Source organism: Peromyscus leucopus, chromosome 17 (genome assembly GCF_004664715.2).
Source record: "Peromyscus leucopus breed LL Stock chromosome 17, UCI_PerLeu_2.1, whole genome shotgun sequence".
Taxonomy (NCBI): Eukaryota; Metazoa; Chordata; class Mammalia; order Rodentia; family Cricetidae; genus Peromyscus; species Peromyscus leucopus.
Genome location: NC_051077.1, coordinates 31581278 through 31605178, shown reverse-complemented (window position 1 = coordinate 31605178; position 23901 = coordinate 31581278). Strand labels below are relative to the sequence as shown.

The window sequence follows — 23901 nt, the reverse complement described above, 5'->3', positions numbered from 1 at the left end:
CTGTTGACTGTGGCTGGGTTCTGTGTTGGTTGCAGTATCTGTCAAGAGCCCATGACAAAAGGGAACCATTCCACCCAGCCTGAGTGAACTTTGGAAATTCCTGGTGTTTTATGACACCTGACCAACTCCCAGAGAAAGGGCAAAGGTAACACCAGGAGACACCATCATTGTCACCCAGGTGCTCTGTGTGGATGGATTGACTTCATTTTCAGGCCTGGAGCTATTGGGAAAACTGCCCTCACAAAAGAGCATTTCCAGATTTGCACAGGAAGAAGCAGACTTCAGAAGGTTCTAGAAGTTTCTCACTCCCTGGCAGATCTCTGAGAGACAGCTGGAACTTGGAAATGTAAACTGGGCCTTTGAAAGAAAGTCCATCCACATCTACTCTATCTTCTAAACTAGGGGAGAGGTTCAAGAGTATTCTCTGCCTGGCACCTTCTTCTTTATGGTCACGGACCCTTTAGTGATGTCGTTATGTTCCAGAGAACACTCTGGGGTGCATATCATTAACAGCTCTAAGGAAACGTTGGTTTCAAGTGAAGTGAAATTGTTAGTCAGATGTTCTTTTCTCTTTTTAGAAGAAAACAAACTGACCCTCCAGTAATAAACCCCATTGCCACCCTCCTCCACAGTATGGATTGGGTTATGTTAGTATTTAGATTTTTCTCACAAATGGTATGATTATTATTCATACTCTCTAATGTGAGGATGACTAATTCAAACCTCCTGTGCATCTATACACAGTCAGGCACAAAAGGTCCCTCTAGGGCCCCATGAGTGTGGAGGTGGTAGGGAGAAGTCAGTACTAGGCAATGTGATTTTCATCCAAGCCCCGAAACTCGCTCATGGTCCATGACTGGGAGGGCCCTGGCCTCTTCCCCCATCACTACATCTGAACACAATGGAAGCTTTCCATAAAACCTGTCCTGGAGATAAGCCTCCACATTTATCTGCTTTATGGACTGGCCTCTTAGACATTCCAGATGTGCTGGGTCATACACTATATCATCTGTTTAGGGGTCCACACTTCCAGCACAGGCCCTAGATATGGTGGGAAATCCCACTTAATGCATTGGTGACTTAATAAAGTGAGGTTTACTGTGGTATTGGAGTTTAATGAAATACACCCAGCTCTCTTCATTTTAATACCCACTGTATTGCAGCGTACTTATAGTGCACTGTAGCATAGGCTGGCTTCTCCAAGGCTGTTTATCACATTTGAAAATCTCCATGTGGTCAGAAAGCTGGAGAGTGTCACAATTTACCTGATGGCATTGTTTCAGGAAGCTGTCAACCTTAGATGCCAGGAACACTTGATTTGGGGTGCTTGTGTTACACGGAATACACACGCGAGAGGTTTCTGTGCTAAGGTTTCATTGATTCATTAGGGACTGAAGTCTCCCAGGGCTGACAGTTCCTGCCTGTTTGGAGTTTAGCAGATAAATTCTTGGTAGCCAGCTGTTTCCGATGTGGGTCTGGTCTCTATCACAGGTCAGCTCATTTGTTATGAGGTTGGGTGAGGCAAGTTGGATAGAAATGCCTGTGTGTCTGCCAGTGGCCATTTATGGCTTTGAGGTTCAGGAACCGTGCCAGAAGGACATGTGGCCATCAAACCCAGTTCCCAGAAAGCTGCAGGGGGCCCTCCAACCCTAGGGTTTCAGGGACACCCAATTCTCCCCTCACCTTATAATTCTGTCTAGATTGCTTTGCAATATAAAGAGTTCATAATGTCATATGCATTTTTCTTACTGAAGTAGGCTGGGAAGAGAGAGGAACTGGGCACAGAGAAATGGAAGCAATTTAAAAGTATGGTTAGTTATTGACTGTTAAGAAAGATGATTTAATATTTAGAAAGAAGATCCCTGAAATGACAGTGTGACCCTTCAGTATCATCTTGGAACACTGTCCAATACACTTTCTTAAAAGTCACCGTCTTTCATTCGTGGTTATCATTCAGGTTCTGTAAACTTAGCTGCTAGATAGCAGAAACCTGATAAAAATAAAATTTGAATTTTCTGATGGAGGAAACAACCCTGAAGTTATAGTTTGATTATTCTCAATGTTATTGATATTTCTCCATGTATCAATACCCACATTGCATCATTCCCCATGGTAGATAAAGAGAAATATAGGTTCATGTAAATAAAGCCCTTTGTTCCAATGCTATTGATATTAAAAATGACACCTTTTCTTTAATCTTCTTTTTCTATGCAAAAAAAGTCATTGAAATGCAAAGGTAGCATCTTACAAGGATATGGCAGGGCAAGGCAATGCCTGGGTCAAATACAAGTGTGAGCTCATCTCTTCCTGTCTGGACATGTGAAGCCTCTTGATCTGCCCCGACTCCTGCTGAAACACCCCTGGGTAAGAATGCATGGCAAGGTCTTAATGATCTCTCTTAGGTTCTGTCCTATCTGTCCCATGTCCATTCTCTCTGAAAGGCAGTTGAACTCTGTGCACAAGACAGATTCAGAGCAATGTATGTGTGTGTGCGTGTGTTTGAACACTTGTGTGTGGCAATTTCCAAATGCTCCTCAAATTATAATTAGGAATTTGAGATAGAGAAAACCTAAAGAACCTTAGTGCCAGGCAGGGCTATCTGATGGGAAGCCAAATCATTCCACAGCTTTGCCTAAACACACCTACCACAAGAATTAGATTCCTTTGTGCCATATGCACATGCTCGTGCACAAGCTCTTACATGCAAAGCAATCTTGATTGCTCTAGATTGTTCTAATCTGGCTAAGACTGTTGACCACTTCATTCCTGAAGAGGACAGATTTGATTTTTGTGTGAATAAATGTGTAAGTATTGACTTACAAACATTAGTCTTCAGTCTGCTTTGTAAGAAGGAAGTGAAAGTTGAAGAAAGTGCTTCCTTTTTTTTTGTTCCTGGAGGACCCAGGTCAGCCCCACTGCCTTCCTCGGGGAGGATCATCTGGCCTTTCCTTTCTCTCTCATTCCAAATACTACCCAGCTTAGAGACGACAAGCAGGAGTTTGCATCTCTACTCTTCTCTGTCAGTCCGTAAACAGAAAGACTGATCACTTAGAAATGATCTTCTAGCTGGCGTGGTGCGCACGCCTAATCAGCACTCGGAGCAGAGCAGGCGATCGCTGTGTTCGAGCAGCTGCTACCTGAGCTCCAGAAAGCACAAAGACACAGAGAAACCTGTCTAAAAACAAAAAAACAAAAAAAAACAAAAAAAAAAAAAGAAAAGAAATGATCTTTCTATCTACTATGTAAAGAGGTTGTTTCTAGCTGCCTGGTTAACTTTGGCAGTATGAAGACCCTGCCTCCCAACCCCAAGAGCATTAGCCTTGTTCAATCTTGCCTGGTCTATACTGTCAAAATCCAGAGTATCATCCAGATTGCAGACCATGTGAATGGAAGCAGTTCTCAACCTGTGGGTCATAACCTCTTCAAGAGTTGCATATCATATATTTACATTATGACTCATTACAGTAGCAAAGTTACAGTTATGAAGTAGCAATGAAAATAATTTTATGGTTGGAGGTCACCACAACATAAGGAGCTGTATTAAAGGGTTGCAGCATTAGGAAGGTTGAAAAACACTGGTCTACAGAGTTCAAGACCATGCACCTAGACTACCCGCCACATGAATGGTATTGAGTTGGGCAATGTGGAGCACCAGACCATAACATATGGAAGCCTAGTCTGAGGCCAACTCTGTGGACTTGCAGCTCTTTGTGGCCTTTTCTCTCTAGAGGAGTACAACCCTTTTGCCAAATATAAACACATATCTTACCCCTATCCCCCAGGAACTATAGCAACAATCAGAAAATCTTCCCTGTTTCCAAGATAAAGATGCATCTCCCAGGGTCCTATTACCTTTGTTCTGTTGCTTGACAAAGAAAAACAAAAGGCAAAAAACAAAACAAAACAAAACAAAAAACAAAACAAAACAAAACAAAACAAAACCAAAAACCCACAAAGCCAATACTTCTCTAAAGGAAATAGAACCCAATTTTCATTGCTCCAGCATTCTGGTGTTGTGAAAACAAGAATGTCTGCTTAAATTGATGATCACTAGCCTGGAGCTCTCATAGTATTCCTTGCTCTTTCGCTGTGATCTCTGGGTGGGGTACAAAGAGAGTCCAGTCCATTCAGTTCCAAACACGAGATAAATACGGGAGATACGCAAACACACTGATAAGCAGACTGTCCGACTACTTGGAGGTATTTATGTGACAATTACAACCCAGACTCTCCTATCTGCCATGGCAGAAGGATATAGGGATGGCTTAGCACTTGGGTCTGGAATACATTGGAAGTAAGAATGAGGAGACGTAGAGGAATTCTCAAGTTCCGGCACTGTTCCTCTGCCCTGTGTGCTGTGGCAGTCTGCTTTGCATTAACCGGACAGCAACACAATATACCAGCTCTGCATGCACATGGCTCTCTAGCTCTTGTGGGCAAGAAATAAAAAAGGCAGATGAAGTAGCAGGCAGCATCATCTAACACACACGACACACACAATATATAAACTGTACGAAGAACATTTGCTCATGTGAACTCTGCCCCCCTAAATGCCGCCAGGAACAAATGACATGAGTAAGTTTGTTTCTTCTTGATGGTTAATATTTTGAAGCCGTTTTCTCTTTAGCATGTCAATCATGCTAAAGCATTTTGTGACCTAAAGACCCCTCTCTATCGATTTCCCACAGGGAGAATGGTCAGAACATCAGCATGGGATGGGGTCCTGTTTTCTCCTTTGATAATCCTGTGGGAGCGGCAACCATTTACTTCGAAGGTTGGTTGGGGCAGAAAAGGAAGTGAAAGTGTGGCATCCATGATCAGTCACCTTTGTACTGAGGTAATCTTACACCATGAGGAAGATTCCACAACTAAGTAGATACTTGAGTAACTAGGAGGTAACCTCACCCAGTTGCTCATCTCTGTACCTGAGACAGCTTAGAATGTAATACATAGTTGGTCATCTGTGTGAGAGACAATCTCAATCATAGCCAGGCATCACCGTTTGGTGCCGGTGATTCATGAACTGGATTTAGGAAGGATGACCATTCACTTCCTGGCTGGAAACCATGATCTTTTGGAATGATGAAGGTCCTGCCCCAATCTATAAACTCCGATTCTATCTGTGTCTTCTGCTCGGACTCCCCCTAGAAAACCCATTCAGCAGCCAAAATGACCTCAAAAAACCTCAAGTCCAGGTCTAGAAATGGGAGCCCCCAACACCTCCTCGCTCCTGATTTCTAAAGCATACTCCTAGCTGGCCCCCTATCTTGGTGACCTGACTGCTTCCAGTTGAATTAAGGCTTTATCTTTGACTTGGTAATCAGTTCCCTGACAGACCTATGTGTTATTCAGGGGAGGGGAACTAAATCTTGCGTGTTTCACACTGTGTCATTGTTCATGTGCAAGGGAAAAACAAACAAACAAACAAAAAACAACTAAGCAAAACCAAAACCATTCCTTGTTCTAATACGCAACGTGCTTTGTACATCTCAAACAAGAGTGTTGAAAAGGCCATTTCCCCAAACACATCTGGTCACAGATCCTTCCTTAATGCAAATACTCCCTGATGTCTTTGAAATATACCTGCTCAGTAAATCATCAGTATGAAAATTCTGGAACTTATGTGGTTTCTCGAGAGTCTAACAACAGAAGAAGAAGGTCCTCGAGTCCTGGGGATTGCTAGCATCCCATTCACCATTTGCAAACAGTGCTGCTGTTCACAGTTACAATCCACTGGTCTCACCTAAGAATCACTACATACAATTCGCTGAGATATTATTATACCTAGGTCCAGCTCTCTCAGACCATTGTAGGACTTGCTGTTCATCCAAGAAGGCAGAGGAAATAGAGAGATTGCCTAGTGGTCAAGCGTGCTTGCTGCTCTTTCGGAGGACCAGAGTTTGGTTCCCAGTGCCCATGTCGGGGGACTCACAACTGCCTGTAACTCCAGTTACACAGGACCTAACTCTTCTCTGCAAACACCTACATCCACTGTGTGCGCAAACACACACACACACACACACACACACACACACACACACACACACAATCTGTTTGTTAAAAGAAAAAAACAAGGAAGAACACCGTTATGGCTGAAGATCTGGGACACTTACTTTAATGAGTCAAGAGCACCACTGATTGCATCGGCAAAATTGATATCTGTTGGGACGGTTTTATATTCTAGGCAGTAAGTTGGTCTGACACCAAGAATCTCCACTTCACAGCCTAACAAGAAAAGATATGGAAAATAGTTATTGTCTCTAACACTTGAAGTAGGGCTATGAACCTATTCCATAAAACAAACATCAGTCAAAATATTTTTGTAAATTTTCATAAACTAAAATAATTTATTCCTGGTAGGTAGCACATTTCATTATATTTTTGCTTCAGTAGAGTAGTTTCTTAATGCCATTCCAATGTAATACTGAAGTCCCATGATGGCTACAAATTGGACAATAGAAACAAAACATATATTTATTAGTATACCAAAATATCTCAAATTTTTTCTCTAGATTTTCCATAGCTACCATCGTCTAGTCTAAAGTCCCCTTGCCTATTCAAGAGACTTATGTCGAATAGTACCTTGTAGCCAGATAATTATAAAAGAAACATTTCCCTATCCAGTTATAAAGACTAACTGGAATATAGAATGGTAACAGCAAGCCAATTTCACTGAGTTAAAGCAAGAGCTCTGAGCTGGCCTTCCATCTCCCAAAATGCAATAAATAAAAGAGTCAGAAGCTGGGTATGAATCTGCTCAAGTTTCTATCCCAGACTCTTAGACCAGCAGAAGTAGTTGTCTTCAGGAAGGGACACTTAATCAGAATATCAGAACACAGAGCAGCAGAGGGGTGAGCCAGACTCAGTTTACATTTGTTGAGCAAATATTTATTGGCGTTTGCTATGAACTAGTGGCCCTGTTCAGGCAGAGGAAACAAAAATGAATCAGCCAGGGTCTCCTTCTCCAAGCAGTCCAGAGTCTAGTCTTATGAGAAAGAGAACAACAGTGTGCTGTGTGAGGTCTGAAGTGAGGTGCCCACTTCCTGGGTGGTGTTGGAACTCAGGAAGGAGCATTATGTTTCTCTTTAAAGTACTGCTTGCATCCCTGTCCCCGACTTGGTGTTAGAGACACAGCCAAGGTGATGGGAGCTGGAGGGAGGAGTGGGGGTAGGGTGGGTACCAAGGCAAAGAAAGCAGTGTGAGCCAGAGTTCAGAGGACTTCTAAGCAGTTAAGCACCGTGGAATGCCAGACCAGGAGAATCAGCACACCAGATGTGGCTCTAGCTTGCAGCTCCCGGAAAATGATTTCTGAGTGGAAGTGAGTGAAAGTGGGAGACGTAGAATGCAGGGGAGGAAAAAGTCTGCCAGGAAACAGGTTGGCAGGCACTTTTGAGTACGTCTGCCAGGTGGCTCCAGGTGATGCAAAAGGTAGCAGAGCAGCTCCTAGGAAGACTCCCCTCATTAGCATATCATCATTTGATTGAAATAGTCTGTGCGAGACCCTGTCTGTCTGCCTGAGATCTTGGGTTCAGGGAGGCCAAGAGGTAAGCAGTTCTCCTTTCCTGGACATGCTTACTAAGAAGATAAATAAATAATAAATAAATAAATAAATAGATAGATAGATAGATAGAAATAAATAAATAAATAAATAAATAAATAAATAAATAAAGGTGTAGTTTAGGAATGAATCTGCTCACAGTTTCTAGAATACTAAGAAATGCAAGGGGAATACTGACCGCCTATTACCTTGAATACCTGTGTTTTGTCTCTCAACAGTTACTTGTAAATTTTGATTGTTGTCTCAAAGCCTTTTATTCTGTATGTACCCCTTTCTTAGTGCCAGAAACACAGCAGACAACATGTGCCCTTTCAGAGTTTAACCTCTATCTGCAATGTGGCCAGGTGGCTGCTTTTCACATTTCCAGTATGTGGGAGTGGGAATTTTGAAGTAATGAGACTTTGATCATTCTCTTATAGATGAACAAATGCATGATTTTTGTTCCTGACAGGTTAGTACAAACCACAGTTTTTTTTTCTGTTGTTGTTGTATAATCAACAATAAGTATATTTGCTAAAATTATCAAGCATGTGTTCTCTTGATACTTTCATTTGAATAAAATTAATCTGGGCTTAACACTGATGTAGTAATATCCTTCACCTGAGAAATTAACTCTTGACCTAAGTTAAAATAGGATACAAGCTGGGTTTTTTTTTTCTGGTTAATTATATCTAGACTTCTGTAATAAGTACAGGCAATATGTAGGAAAGTGGAGATATTATCACAATATTAATTTTTTTAATCTTAAAAATTATATAAGTATATCCCAGATATATTGTAAGTTTAGTTCCAGGCATTGTAATAAAGAAAATGTCACAATAAGGCAAGACATGTGCATTTTGGGATTTTTTATGCCTATAAAATTTGCATATGCATCATACTATAATTAAATGTCATGTAGCATTGTTTATAAAAGATATACCATATATAACTTTTAGTTTAAAATTCTATATTTCTGAAAATGATCACAATCACACAAAGTTTTAGAAAATGGTCAATGGATTAGTTTCCACAAAAGTGCAGTATCTGTGAAATATAACAGGATGAAGCACACACACACACACACACACACACACACACACACACACACACATTCCTGTAATGGATATTTCTTAGTTGAGGACCATGGTTGCATCTTACAAAAGTCTTTGGGAGTGATAGGGGACTACAGATAAATTCCACTGAAGTGCACCGACTCTACACTGAGTGCCATGTGATCACACATCAGATAAAACAGAATTCTGTAGAACAACAAATGATAATGGGATGTGTTATGGAATATTTGTGCACTATGTGAATATATATTGCTGTGATTGGTTTCATAAAGAGCTGATCAGCCAATAGCTAGGCAGGAGATATAGGCGACACTTCCAGGGGAAGTAGGAGATGAATCTAGGAGCACAGGGGATGCCAGGAGACACTGAGAAGCAAGATGGATGGTGTGTGACAGAACAAATATTAAAGAAATGGGTCATTTTAAGTTATAAGAGCTAGTTAAAAACTAGCCTAAGCTAAGTCCAGGCTTTCATAATTAATAATAAATCTCCATGTTGTTATTTAGGAGCTGGCTGGCAGGCAGAGAACGATGTGTTACAGGGATGGGCAGTTCTTACAACATAGGGGAGGACAATGATATGGCCAGTTTATCAGATTGTTTCTTGGTGGGATGGGTTAGATGTCAAGTATCCCCATGAAGGCTTATGAATTGTTGGAGGAGTTAGGAACTGTTTGAAAGGTTCTAGAACTTCTAGACAGTGAGTCTAGAAGAAGAAGGTCACTGAGGGCAGGTTGTTAGGAGTCTCTTGTCTCTGCTCCTTCTGATCCCTCTGCTTTCAGTTGCCAAGAGTTGAGATGCTTTTCTGCCACATCTTCTGACCCTCGCCCCACTGTTCCAAAGAGCATGGAACCAAGAGGCCATGAACTGAACCCTCAGAAATCATGGGTCCTGGTTACAGAGCCATAAGCTAACGAAGCGCTAAACCATGGAATAGTAAATTATAATGAATTCCAAGAAGAATATTACCTATGTGAAAGTCCTTTATTTGAAATGAGATGTATATTTAAAATGTTTAAATATGATAATCTAAATCTAAAACTCAGAATATCAACAAAAACTGGGGAGAGTGCCAGGGAATGAAGGAAAGTGTTTTGGTTACAGATAAAGCAGAAGATGAATTATGATACATCTCACGCTAGACATTGCTTTAAAAGATATGGACATGCAAAGGGGTGTTGGATGAATAACTACTAAATCACTAAAAGAAGAAAAATAAAGCATCAGATTTTAAACTAAATATTAAAGTTCGTAAAAGTAAAAAAAAAAAAAAGAGGGAGGATTCAAGCAGCAATAATGACAAAAAAGGACAAAATCAAGGATTTTAGTTTTCAAACAAACATGAAAGGTATGAAAAGCCAGAAGAAGCCATGACTCCACATAGACATTTATGTGTTTAGATTATTGCTCATGTGTCATGTACATGCACACACAAAGGATTCTTAGTAATGTATGTACAAGACTTTGACCTTAATGGAAATTAGTTCAAGATACAATGAATAGTCTGCCATGATGATTCAGTCTGCAATCCTATTACTTGGAAGACTGAACAGGAGCATCAGGAGTTAAATCCAGTTTGGCAATTGGCTATACAACGTTTGTGGTTAGCCTGAGTTACATGAGGCCCTCTATCAAAGATGTAAACAAACAACAAATAAACAAACAGAATTAATAAATAGAGATATATGGAGAAGTTGGGTGTTAATATTAATGGAATGAACTAAATAGATTTGAATCCTTTTAATCCTATGAGCATAGGATGTAAAATTTTAAACACAATTGTTAGGCAAACAAATCATATTCTGGTCCATAAATAAAGTCTCAATGGTTCCCAAAAAGCAGAAAAGTTCCAAACATGATGCATACAACCTGAACACAGGTAACAACATTAGAAATTTAATCATAATAGCTAACTAAAAATAAACCTAACCACTTACAAATTTAAAAGAAAACTGTTATGTAAATCAATGTACAGAGGAAATGAAAACTTCGTTGACAGGCTAGTTATTAACAACAGTGAAAATTCTATACTTCACAACTTCAAGGGACACATTTTCACTTAGGCCAGAAGAAAAACAAGAATATTTCTCTCACTGCTATAATTTATTGCTCTGAACATGCTTTTCATCAAATAAAAAATAGAAATAAATTTAGGAATCAAGAGGTATGACCAAGAGCGTCTGTATGACAGTCTTTACTAAACTTTTTGCAGGGTCGAGAGATGGATCAGTGATTAAAATTCTGGCCACACAATCCCTAGTGTACACAACTACCAGATGGTCATGATATCCTGCCTTTAATTCAGGTAACTAGAAGTGGAGACAAGGAAGTCCTGGAGTAAGCTGGCTAGATTAACTAACATTAATGGTGAGCTTCAGGTCCAACTGAGAGACCCTGCCTAAAAGAATAGAGTAGAGAGCAATTGAGGAAGATTCATGATGTCAGTCTCCAGCTTCCAGATACATATGCATACACACATGCCCATCACACACATGTACAGTTATAAAATATTTTACTCTATGACATAGTACAGTATTATGAACATTCACAGTAGAAACAAAAGTGTCACCAAACTGTGAGCACTGGGCACAAATACTTATTTTATTCTGTTCTAACCTCTATGAGTATTTTTTAAAAGTTGATTAGCAAACCACAAGTTTACATTACTGTTCACTATGGGTTATGACCTGTCTTGGAACAGTTCTAATAATAACATCCTCTTATCCAGAGGAAACCAGACCTCTGTAGATACCAGAAACGACAGAAAGCATAGAAACCTTTATGTAAACCTTTATGTAAAATTAACAATGGGCCACGAATGCCAGATTATATTGTCTAGTGATGTTGTCAGCCACCTTAGTTTGTGTTAATGCACTGTATAATGTTCATATAACAAGATTGCCTAACACCACATTCCTCAAGATACATTCTGTCTTCAGTTGTACTGTAGATAGATTAGATAGATGATGAAGATAGATAGATAGATAGATAGATAGATCAATAGACTGACTGATTGATTGATAGATAGATGACAGATAGATAGGCTTATGACATTTAATCTCTAAATTAGTCATGATAAGAGATTAAAAAACAATAATAAAATGGAACAATTAAAACAATATCCTATAGTAAAAGAGGCTGGCTAAAGAAACCCACTCTGCCCCTGGCCAACTGACTGAAAGAGCTGAAAAAGTAACACTTTTCTCCAGAGCCAGAGGAGATTGCTAAATTTTTGCAGGGGGTTCCCCCTTTGCAGAGTAAAGCAAAAGAAGCAACATCTTAGTCCAGAGAAGCAGAGCTCTGCTAGGAAGCCCCCTTAAGTGGGGGCTGAGTAAAGCCCATCTGTAGCAGCTCTCCGGGAGAGGAGCAGGATTGCTATTTCCTGTGGGGAGATCATACCCCATCACACCAGGTATAGCCTGACTCTCCTGAACATTCAGAATACCCTTCCCTGCAGAGCTCCTGGCAGTTCCAGGCCTGACTTTCCCAAACAGTCAGGATCCCCTTCCCTGCTGAAGCAGTTCTAGGCCTGACTCTCTGGAGCAGTCAGAAAAACTTCCCTTCCAGGGCTGAGGTGTCTCTTTGCAGCTCCAGGCATCAGAGCTGTCCTAAGCAGCTCCAAGTGTCCAGTACACCTCTAGAGTAGAGTTGTTGTGAGCAGCTCAAGGTATCCAGGATACCTCATCCTCCAGGGTTAAGCTGTTTCTTTGCAGCTCCAGCCATCAGAGCTGTCCTAAGCAGCTCAAGGTGTTGCCTGATTCCCCAAGTAGTCAGAATACCTTTCCCCAGAGTTGCAAAACACACATTTTGGTGCCAAAACCTGGGACCAAACCCATAGAGTTGCAACAAATTTACTTACACAGAGTACCCTTCTCATTTAAAGGAAGTACTTCCTAGCTTTCCTTCTCCCTATATCTCACACCACCACTCTTATGCTTTGGCTTCTTTATTAAGTAAAATAAGAGTTACATGATTACAAGCACTGAGATACTTCAACAGTCCATCCAGTAACCAAGATGGCTTCCAAGTGATTATCTAGTGGGTAACTGGCTGGGTGAATACACTTAGGCAATGGGGCAATGCTTATCCTGAGAGGGACAAAATAAGACATCATGAGATTTTTAGCTCACAGATGCTGTATATATTAAAACTCAATAATAATTTCTTTCTTGACTTTTGCAACTAATGCTTTCATATAGCAGTTGACAAGTAGCTAAAATAGTGGGAAGGAATGCTCTATAAAGCTTATATCTCAGAATGGAGTCTTCAGTCACTTCCATCCACTGAGGGAAAGGTTATAAAGCAACATTCTGACCATGTTTACTATAGTCCTGCTCTGCTTAACAAATCACTTCTAGGAACATATTGTAAGAATATGAAGTCATAAAGCCTGAAAGCATATTTATGTCTAGCAAAAGAAGAGAAATAAACATCATACAATGGCTACAAGAACACATCTTTGTGGCTGCCTTGATAAATCATTTTTTGTAAAGATCCAAACTGAAATCAAGTGGAACTTCCCTCCTCTCAGCCCATCTTTTACTCTAGGAGGAAAGCTCTCAGCAGCTGCCTCTTCAGGAGGGGGTGGTCATGTGACCCAGCCCTGACTTGGAGGTCTACTGAGGAGCATGAGGTGGGGAGCTTTGCTTCCTTATGAAAGGTAAAGAGTTACTGCAGGGGCCAGCCCCTTCTTCTGGCATGGAGTGTAGGTTGTGAAGATAGAATCCTGGACTCATGGCAGCCATCTTGAAAATAATGACGTAAGAAGGAAGAAGATTCCAAAGTCAATATACTAAAGCAAAGCGGAAAGTCCCAGGGCATGCACTTTGAAAATGGCACTGACAAGCATCTGAACCCACATGCAATACTTCTCATGTGGTCCAAACAAGTCCCTTTGCTGCCCACTCTTAGTCTGTTCTCTATTATTTATAACACACTTCCTAATTGGTGATATAAAGGGGATTTAGATATCCTAAATATTTTCATATGGCTCATTCAAATTGAACTCACTTTTGTAAAAGAAGTGTCTGTCCTAAAAAAACAAATATTGATGTTTTAGTGATAACTTTCCAACTTTTTTCTAATATACCAGTGAGAACACCAAAGTTCCATTATGTGGCTGCTGTATTTATCCATTCTCCAGCTGCTGAATACTCGTTTGTTGCCAGTTTTTAAATTGCGGATTATGCGGACATAAATATTTTCACATATGCTTTCTGGTTCATTTAGGGGAGCGTTCCTGTCAGAATATGTCATGAACAGAACTGTCAGGATTGAGTATTATGGTATGGCTCCGCTCCCATCAGCACTTCCTGGGATAACATTGTTCCACTCCTATCAACATTGGGATTTGTTATTTCTTTTTAAAATTAGCCATGTTCCATTTTAGTGTGTGTCGTTAACCAGGAATAAATTCTGTTAAAGTTTCGAGTGGATGCTCCCCTTCTCTCCCCCCATAGCAGCCACTACCTCATGTGTCCTGCTGTGGTCACACTAGCCTGCACCATGTGGGGCTGGGGCCTAATAACCATCCTATAGCTGCTGTCAAAGCGGTGATGACACACACACATATGTCTGGCTGAAAGAGCAAAGTGAAATGAGGAATTTTGCAAAGAAAGAGGGTTTAGAGTTTATCCTGGAAGTGTTGGTTTTGTTTGGGAAGCGCGCCTCTCCTATGGAGAGCCTCCACGAGGGAGGGACCAGAGGGGCTGAAAACTGCACTGGACTTTGAGTAACTAAAACGTTAAAGGCCTGAGAATGAGGGTGGATCTACCCCAGTAGCAGCACTGGCAGATGAACTGAACAGCCATCTGCAGCCCTTCTCCCAAAGGAAGACTCTGAGGCAAGAACAGGCCTGCCTACCACAAAGGAACTCCCGAGGATGAGAAAGACTTCTAGACCATTGTGTGAAGTTGAAGACTGGATTGCCTTGGAGACCCCAAGATGCTAGAGATGCCAGAGCCATGTGTTTCCACTGAGGAGAGCTGCTAAGAGGGAATGGAACCAATCCAAGAGAAAGAAGAGTATTGCAGTCAACAAAGATAAAAGGAGTTGAAGATTTGAAGAGCACTTTGATATCAGACATGGAGAGGCAGAGTTTGGAGTTTGCCCAGATGGTTTTTGGTCTTTCTTTGGCCCAGTATTTCCTTACTTTGCTCTCTTTCCTCCATTTTGGAATGGTAATGTATGTCCTGTGCCATTATATGTTGTATGTATGTGATCTGCTTTTTTATTTTGATTTTACATGGGATTACAGTTAAGAGATTGCATAAATCTCAGAAAAAAACTTGGGACTTTAGACTTATAAATAAGTTTGAAACTGTTATAGACTATGGGAGCTTTTGAAGTTGGACTGAACGCATTTATGGCTACAAGCCTATGGGGGTCAGGGAGTGGACTGTGGTGATTTGAAAGAAAATCATTCCCATAGAGAGTGGCACTATTAGAAGGTGTGACTTTATTGGAGTAGATGTGGCCTTGTTAGAGGAAATGTGTCTCTGTGAGGATAGGCTTTGAGATTTCCTACACTCAAGCGATACCCAGTGTGGAACACAGTTCATTTCCTGTTGCCTATGGATCAAGATGTAGAACTCTCAGCTCCTTCTCCAGCATCATATCTACCTGTACACTAATTAAATGTTTTTCCTTTATAAGAGTTGCCATGGTCATAGTGTCTCTTTAGAGCAACAGAAACACTAAGACAATATCCACCAAGATAAGACCCAGCAGGCATCCTAAGATTTCAATAAAGGACATCATCTGAGGAATAAGAATTAGGTAGAAATAAACAAAGGTGAAAGTCTTCATAAACACGAAATTGAGTTTTGAATAATCTTTCTCCCTCTTTATACTATGGATGGGATGGTCTAAGAGACATCCATAAGTAGTGGTGCACGCTTTCCAGAAGAGCATAACATACAGAACATCATATGATATCTGTAAGTTTTCATACACAGTATGCAACATTCAATAAAAATATAAGAAAATAAGTGTTGACCACCATTCCCAAAACAAGAGGAATAAATTAGACAACAGACTGAACTCTACAAGCAACCCAGATACGAGTCATGCACTTCAAAAGAACCATTGTACAAAGAACAAAATGGAAGTTCTCTAGTACACTAGAATCGTTTTTTAAAAAAGATAATTCTAGGATTGAAGATAGTCATCGAAGTCAAATGTGGAGAGGCAAAAGGCAGAAAGACAGAAAATAATGTAAAGGACACATAGTGATAATGTATAGGAAAATAGAGACAGAATGGGAAAGAAGTGATATTTGAGAGAATATGATTAAGAAAAACTTTAAACTAACAAGTGACCCTAAACACATATTGTAGAAGGGCTATGACTATCATCCCAGCCAGCCGTTCAGGAAGTTGAAGCAGGAGGATCACAAGTTGAAGGCCTGTTTGGGCTATGTTGTACTTTCATTTCTGTTTCTATGATAAACTACCACAACCAAAAGCAACATATTGGGGTGAGGGAGGGGATGGAGACAATTCCAATAGAGTCAATCCATGAGAGGGAGTCAAGGGAGGAACTCAAAGCAGCTAGTCCATCCACAGTCAAGATGAGAGAGAGAATACAAGCATGCCAACCTTCCCCACTCTTGCTTAGCTCAGGGCCCAGCCCATGAAATGGTGCCACCCATATTCAGGGTGTGTCGCCCCTGCCCTCAATCCTCACAGGGATGCATTCCCCAAAGCCAAATCAATACAAATAATTCCTCATTAAGACTCTTCCCAGATGATTCTGAGTTACGATAAACTGATATTTAACAGTAGCCATCCCAGGCTACCTAGGGAGTTTGAGGCCAACCTGGGCAATTCAGCCAGATCCTATTTCAAAACAAAGTACAAATAAGGAACCATAGTGCGTGGGAAAGCACTAGAATCCAGGAGGGCCCTGTATTCGATTCCCAGCACCACACAGAGAGAGTGCTGTGTCGGGAATGAGAAGAAAGAAGAGATGAGCTCCAGAACTGTTGAAAACTAAAGACGATGAGGAAAGCTTAACATTGGCCAGAGACCACTGCTCAAACAAAGTACTATCAGAGAGACAGTCCAGAAGTGTTGGCACGCAGGGAGAGAGTGGGACGGCAGCCTCAAAACGATGGGGCAATCATCAACCTAAAATTCTGGAAATGCTCTTCCAAAGTGGAGCTACAACAGAGATCAACACCCAAGAGCATTTGGGCTGGAGAAATGGCTCTCAGCACCATGTCCTGCTGTGATGATAATGAACTAACCCTCGGAAACTGTAAGTTAGCCCCCATTAAATGGGTTCCTTTAGAAGAGTTGCTGTGGCCATGGTGTCTCTTCAGAGCAATTAAAAATCCTCCCTCTCAGGTCTTGATGTGTGTGTCCAATCTACTACATGAGCACAGATACATCAGCTGTCGCCGTATCTAGTTATGCCTAGAGAAAAAAAAAATGTTTCCAAACTACTTAGTATGTCTTTGTACCATGTTCAAATTCTAACAGTTTTCAAATATTAAGAACATGACATTTTATTATAAAGACATTTCTTAGTTCAAGGAACAAAGAAGCTTTTAAAAGCTAATATATATCCATGGCTGAAAATGACTAATCTCTCGAATGAGACGAGTTCGGAACCAATACAGCTTCTCCTTGTTTAGTCTGAGTGCTAAGAAAGTTGTTCACACAAATCCATGGCTGGAACTAGTATTCATTAGTGCCAATGTAATTTACTTTTTTAAATATCAAAATGTGATCTAGCATAAACCTTGAAACAGTATTTCAGTTGACAATTCAATTCAGTTTTTCTTAAATAACTTGAAGAGCAAGTAGTAGCAACTACTTATTTTTTCATAACTTTCCAAATACGCCAGTATTTGAGCCGTGTATCTGTTTGGTACTGGAAGTTTTTATGCACTGCCTTAGCGAGATTCTGGGTAAGAGATATTCTTTCTTATGTAAGGTAAGAAAAAGGCTTATACCAATCAGAATAATTTTAATACCAAATATAAAACTTAGAGGGGGCTCTATAAAATACTTCATCAAAACTAGTCTTGTTCTTGGAGTTGCTTGGAAACCCAGTTTGAAGAGCTCAGAAGTAGGAAAGGAAGTCATAGTACCAAAGTGTAATGTCCAGAAAACAACAGAACAGGAAGTGGTGTTGGGAGCTGGTGATGAGAAATGGGTTATGACTGACAGTCCACCTTGAGGTCATTCACAACCCAAGTTCTGTAAGCACAGCAGAGAGAAATAACCATCCCCACAGGGCCAATGGAGCATTATCATTCAAGGTCGGAGATCCAGACAACGGAGCAAGAAGTCCTACCCCAAATGAATAATGTTCTGAATGCAATCCCGAGGGTGCCATCAGTTTGGATGAAAGCCGTCTACCTCCACATGCCTCACAAAATGGACCGGGTAAGTAGTCAACTAGACAAGTCTGGGGCAAGGAAATCCTTCTTCTCTGTCAGTCTACCATGGTCTTGCCTGGATGAGCCCTCAAAAGGAAAAACATTGCACCTTACTGGGCATGCTCAAAGCCATGAATGAATAAACGGCTAACAAAGGAAAGCCAGTGAGCAAAAGACAATGGCCGTGTAATGGAACAGGGTGTAAATGAAACCGGTGGTTTCGGAGAGAGCAGAGTTAATTACTGCTAGGTGGATTTGTGTGGGTGCTTTGTTTTGTTCTCTTTGGTCTTTGATAGGAATCAGCAGACTGGAAGAGGGTGTTGTGTGGATAGCTCTCTAATCAGGAGTCCGTGGACTCCTTCTGGATCTGCCACAGGCTCACTCTGGGATCTGTGAGTGTGGGCGAGTATTTCTCAACTTCCAGGCTGCTACCTCCAGGCCTGCTTCGTGGTTACTCAGAGAACATGAAATTTGGTCCACTGAGGTCACTACAGGTCACCCAAGTAGGTCTGAGAGAAGTGTGAAGTCTTGGACTGTTGCCTCAGGGGTCTGCAGGGAAAGTCATGGCCAAGGCATGGTCTGGAAGTCAGTTTTTGTTTTCATGAAAACCTTGAGGACATGAGCTCTCCTTTTCTTCCATCCTTTTCCTCACTATTACTGGTGAACTTTGAGGGGAATTGTCCTTAATTAAAGTACAACTATCAAGACCTACTCTTGTTCTTATTAGACCTAGTTTCTTGCTAAGTAGTTACTACTACTGAGTGTTCTGATAAGAAAATAAATAGTAGGAACAACTACCGAGGGCCACCACTATATTTGCGCACTTTTGTCCTAAACATTTTAAGGCAGTTTTTCTCATCTTTCACCTATCAGAAGATTATTTTAATATACTTATTTTTTTTTCACGACAAGACCTCATCGTCCCCAATAAACTATCCCAAACAAATCTGCAAATCCAGCGTGGATGACGCGTCATGTAGACGCAGCATCCTTGTGGAAGGAAAAATTTCAAAGCACTACCCAATAGGCTTCCCTCAAACCCTGTTCTTTCCTAGCTGTGAAAACAAAACCCTCAGACAGAAGTGAATGTCCCCATGCCTCTCTGGGGGGCCAACCATCTGATCCCCTAGTTCTGGTGCTTTTTCCATCGCACGCACTGTTTTCTTCAATGCGCCTGACTTCCTGGCAACTCTCTCCAAGGACCACCAACCCGAGACCATAAACATCACATTTCTCCCAGCTTCCTAGAGCACAGGTCTCGCCTTCCAAGTGGCGTTCCCGCTTGCCAACTTTGACACATCTTGTAACAATAACTCCTGTGAGCTGCATTTTATGTGATGTGAGACAGGTGTGCAACTGTTGAATACATGTCTCAAGAGAGCTTATTAAAGCAGCTAAGCCAATTAACTCTCATAGAAACACGCAACCTTTTCCAGGAAAATACATCTGAGGTACAGGAGCTTGTGGGAACAAGTCTTTGGAGGGAAGCATGGCCTTTGATCTCAGAGACCCTTTCCCCAGGGCTGGCCTGGTCCCAGAAGGCCCAAGTACTATTGTAGGTCTCTTCTGATGTCAGGGGAAAGGAGGTTGGCTGTGCCATAGAAGACTGGCCTTGTGTACAAAGTGAGAGCAGGCTGAGGAGGACAAACCAGATGAGAAGCAGCTCATCTGTGACACTTGAGTCCAGGGGCTTGACAAGAAGTGCCCAGTTGAGCATAAAAAGTGACTAACAGGAAGCCAGGGTGAGAGGGTAAGCATGCTCCACAGGGCCAAGGCTCTGCTTACTAGGCTAAGCAGGTCAGAGTTGGCTTTAGATCAGGAAAAATGTCCTCTAGACCAGGGTCAGGGACTATCCTCCTCCCAAGGGGAACAAGATGAAGATAGAGTGGCGTCTATGAGAGTCATAGTTCCTGAAGGCCCCTTGGCGTATACTAGAAACATCTTCCTGTCTGAGGTAGTTGCGTCAAGGATATCTCACTCACAGGACTGTGAAAGGTCTATGGGACTCCTCCCCACCAGGGAAGCCATGTGGACTTCCTGCACTATGTGGCGATCCCAACCAAAGTCTCCTTCCCTATGGAAACCCTGAAAGAGAGAAGGCAGGACTTACTTAGAATAAAACAAAACATACCAGGCTAGAGAGATGGCTCAGCGGTTAAGTGCACTGACTGCTCTTTCAGAGGACCTGAGTTCAATTCCCAGTACCCACATGGTGGCTCACAACCACCTGTATTGAGATCTGGTGCCCTCTTCTGGCCTGCAGGCATACATGCAGGCAGAACACTGTATACACAATAAATAAATTAAAAAAAAAAAAAAGAATAAAACATACCAGTGAAGCATTTTCTTGCACAACTCATTTGGGTTCCTGGATCTCTGGCCCCTGCTGAGAGATTCCTTCCCATCGCTCCCAATTCAGTCTGTGTCCTGTCAGGTACCAGCTCAGGGCAATTTGCAAAGGATTTGGAACCAAATAGGATGGATGATGGTTTGACTTGCTTGCTTCCTGGTTGTATGTTCTCTGAGTATCGATTCTCTTGGCTATTCCCTGAGCTAGGGAGCGAGGTGGACAAGGAAACATTTCCCTAGAGTCCTTTACAGAGACCCTTCCAAGAAGAGGAATTATTACTGGAGCACCCAAGGGAGCTGGATGCTCACAGCAGTCCAGCACCTTTTCTTGGATACCCATGAAGATGGGGCAGCAGACCTACTGTGTTCCTGAGCCCCAACATAGCATCAGCATCTGGTCTGAGCCAGATGAAATCGAGGTGAGAATGAACCTCGAACTCACAAATTCACAGGCTGGCAGGATGCCTGGAACCCAGACACAAGTCTGGGAAGAAGCCATCAAGCTCTGAGGATGATGCCTGGTCTTACAGCACACGCATTCCTTTCTCGGTCAATCTCAAAGCCTGTAATCCCCGTGCTAGCTCCTCCTCCAACTCAGACCAGCACAAGGGTGATTGAGTATTATATGGCCCGGGATACTGCAGCTTCAACTGTGCTTGAAACCTCCTGGTCAGATTAGGTGTGAGCAAAAGGTGCTGGGGCAGCAGAGAGAGGTTGTCTGAGTGCTGGCTGTGATCATGCTGTGTGGAGTGATTACTTTTTGCATACCTGGTGATATCATCAGACTCTAAGCTGCTTGGTAGCAGGGCTATATAGCACAACCAGTCTGTATTCCATGCAACAGGAATACAGATCACACAAGAAAGTAGTCATGGAATGGGGACATTAATGAATAGTATACCCAAGTGACTCCGAACGTCTTTTTTAGAGATACGTTTTACCAAGTCATTCCAAGCTATCCCCTGCATTTCCAACATGCAAACCCCTAAGGCATAGCTGTGACAAGGGTGGTGAGCGCAAATGGAAGATCTCTGGTAGATGTCCTCCAATACATGGAGGCATTCCTCACTGTAGGTCCCTAGAGGCCAAGTGAGTCACTCAACAGTATATAGAGTGACATATACTTTAGTTGAAATAAATTTAGAGAAAAGCAATTTGACTGAAAATAATTTGCTCAATACACAAATTAGATCAAATCAGCTTTTGAACAATTATCCCTGAGTTTCCATAGGAAATAAGTTCCAGTTCCCTTTAGGATAATGGTATAGAATACTATTTTAACTAGGCAAAGATGTGGTACATTTGTTTCTGCTGCAGAATACTACTTTATCTGTGTAAAGGTGTGCTACATTTGTTTCTGCTGCATTTGTTTAATGGTGTAAAGATGTGTTGCATTTGTTTCACCTTGCCTGCCTAAGGCACCTGATTGGTCTAATAAAGAGCTGAATGGCCAATAGCAAGGCAAAGTAAGGATAGGCGGGGCTGGCGAACAGAGAGAATAAATAGGAGGAGAAATCTAGGCTCCAGAGAAGAAGAATGAGAGAAGAAGGAGGAGAGAACAAAGGTCACACCCAGGGCAAGAAGCCAACCAGACATAGAGAAGCAGTAAAAGTAAGATATACAGAAGGAAGAAAGGTAATAAGCCCTGAGTAAAACACAGATGAAGAGAAACAGGTTAGGTTATAAGAGCTAGCCGGAAATGTGCCTAAGTTAGGCCGAGCATTCAAAACTAATAAGTCTCTGTGTCATGATTTGAGAGCTGGTTGGTGGCTCAAAAGAAAAAGCCTGGTACAGGATAGCACACTACTTGCTTTGGTCCCTACCAAAAGTGGTGAGTTACACACATTTAACCTATATTCACTTTCTGTGAGCTTGCCATCATCTACAGATCACAGGTAATGCCCAATACAGTGTAAATATGTACATGTTCCTGGAAGGTGACTAATGATGTTGAAAAAATGTTTAGAATATTTAGAAATTAGTTGGAACAACTGTAATTGCTTTAATCTAATCTGGGTATGTTGGAGAAATTTAACAGCTATGAAATTCGGAGTCTACCAATGATGTCTCGGGAGTTAATTGCATGTTCTGTTTGCAATCCCTATAAAGTTCAATGACCTAAAACGGCAGTGATGCCCACTGCTCTCTTGAAGTCATCCTGCCCATTTGGTCTTTGTACACGTGTCTGTAAAGACATTTCATTTGGTGTCACCTGCTCAGGGAAACTGTCCCAATCCTACCGGATGAGAATGGCATCATTCTTCCCTCTACTATTCTTTTCCTGACTCTGTCCTCTCCTCTTGTTTCTCAAGCTACACATCCCTTTTGTTTTTCTTTTGGGCTCACCTTCCTCTTTCTGGTTCACTAAGAATGAAATTTTCTCAGGGCCATGTTTGAAATTAGTTGGAACAATCTGAACTGCTTTAGTCTTTCGCTGGGTGATGTCTTTATACTCAGAGCTTAACTGACCTCTACCACACCAACAAAGGGATCCCCAACTCTCTTCCTGAGCTACAAACCTGCCAATTGACCTCTCAGAGTAGACTTAGAGGCAATGCTCCTCTGCCTCCAAGCTTTAGTCTTTTAATTTCAGTAGAGAATCGCCATCCAGATAGTTCTATAAGCCAGGAACTTAGTGTCACGCTTATCACTGACTGATGCCTCAACCCCAAATCCAATCCACTATTAAGTCTTAGCATTTAATTTGTAAATATGTCTCCCAAGCAGCAGTGCCTTCAATACCAAGTCTATAGTCCAAGCTGTGATCATCTCTCCTCTAAGTCTATACAATAATTTCCTGCATTGTCTATCTCCACTCATCCATTCTCTCTAACATCTCCATTCCATCCTGTACTTTGAGATGTGGAATAACGTTCTGAGCCTAGGCTTCTGCTTGCCTCATCCATATCACATCTAGCTTCCCCTCTCTCAGTCTCTTGAAACATACCTGAAGGCATGCTCTTCCTTCAATGTGTGTGCCCCTTCCTGCTAGCACCCTGATTCCTTCTCCTTACTTGTCTTGTTTTCCTGTGAACTTATCTCTTTCTCCAGGGACTCCTTTGATAACCTTCTCAGAGGATGCCTTATCCCTTACTAGATGGACAATATACTTGTCAGCGTTACACCTTTCATAATTGTGCTTCTCATATGTTTACGTATTACAGAACCATCCTCTCTCATCTTCTGGAGAGTAAGCTCATGGCAGGGGGTCATAAGTGAGGACCTGTGTCCATTTTAGTTCCCGGCTGTCTTCTCGGAGCTCATTCTATAGCCACAAGTCACACCCGTTAGAGATGCTTTATAAAAGAAGAGCTTTGCCATGGTTTGTGATAAAGGAAGTTCAGCCCTGGAATTCTCTTTAAGACTTTCTGCTGAACATAAAAGATGCAGCAGAGAGACTATAAGCTCTTTTGGCCAAGCTACCATCTTACTGGATGTGGTTGGACAACTGTGAAAATGTTAAGGGTTGGAAGACAGGCATCTGTGAGCCAAGCAGTGCCAGGAAGTGTTACTGTGAGGTCTCCGAAGTAGAAATGGCCAATGCTTAGGAGT

The 23901-nt window shown here is 41.7% G+C and overlaps 1 protein-coding gene across 2 annotated transcripts in view; it reads right to left on the bottom strand.

Annotated features, from left to right (window-relative positions):
* Enpp6 (ectonucleotide pyrophosphatase/phosphodiesterase 6) overlaps positions 1 to 23901 on the bottom strand; it is a 99053-nt gene that overhangs the window by 30285 nt on the left and 44867 nt on the right. For both annotated transcript variants that reach the window (XM_028857672.2, XM_037211731.1), the window contains exon 3: positions 6114 to 6225. In XM_028857672.2, coding sequence (XP_028713505.1) covers positions 6114 to 6225 — 112 coding nt within the window. The remainder of the gene's footprint in view (positions 1 to 6113; positions 6226 to 23901) is intronic.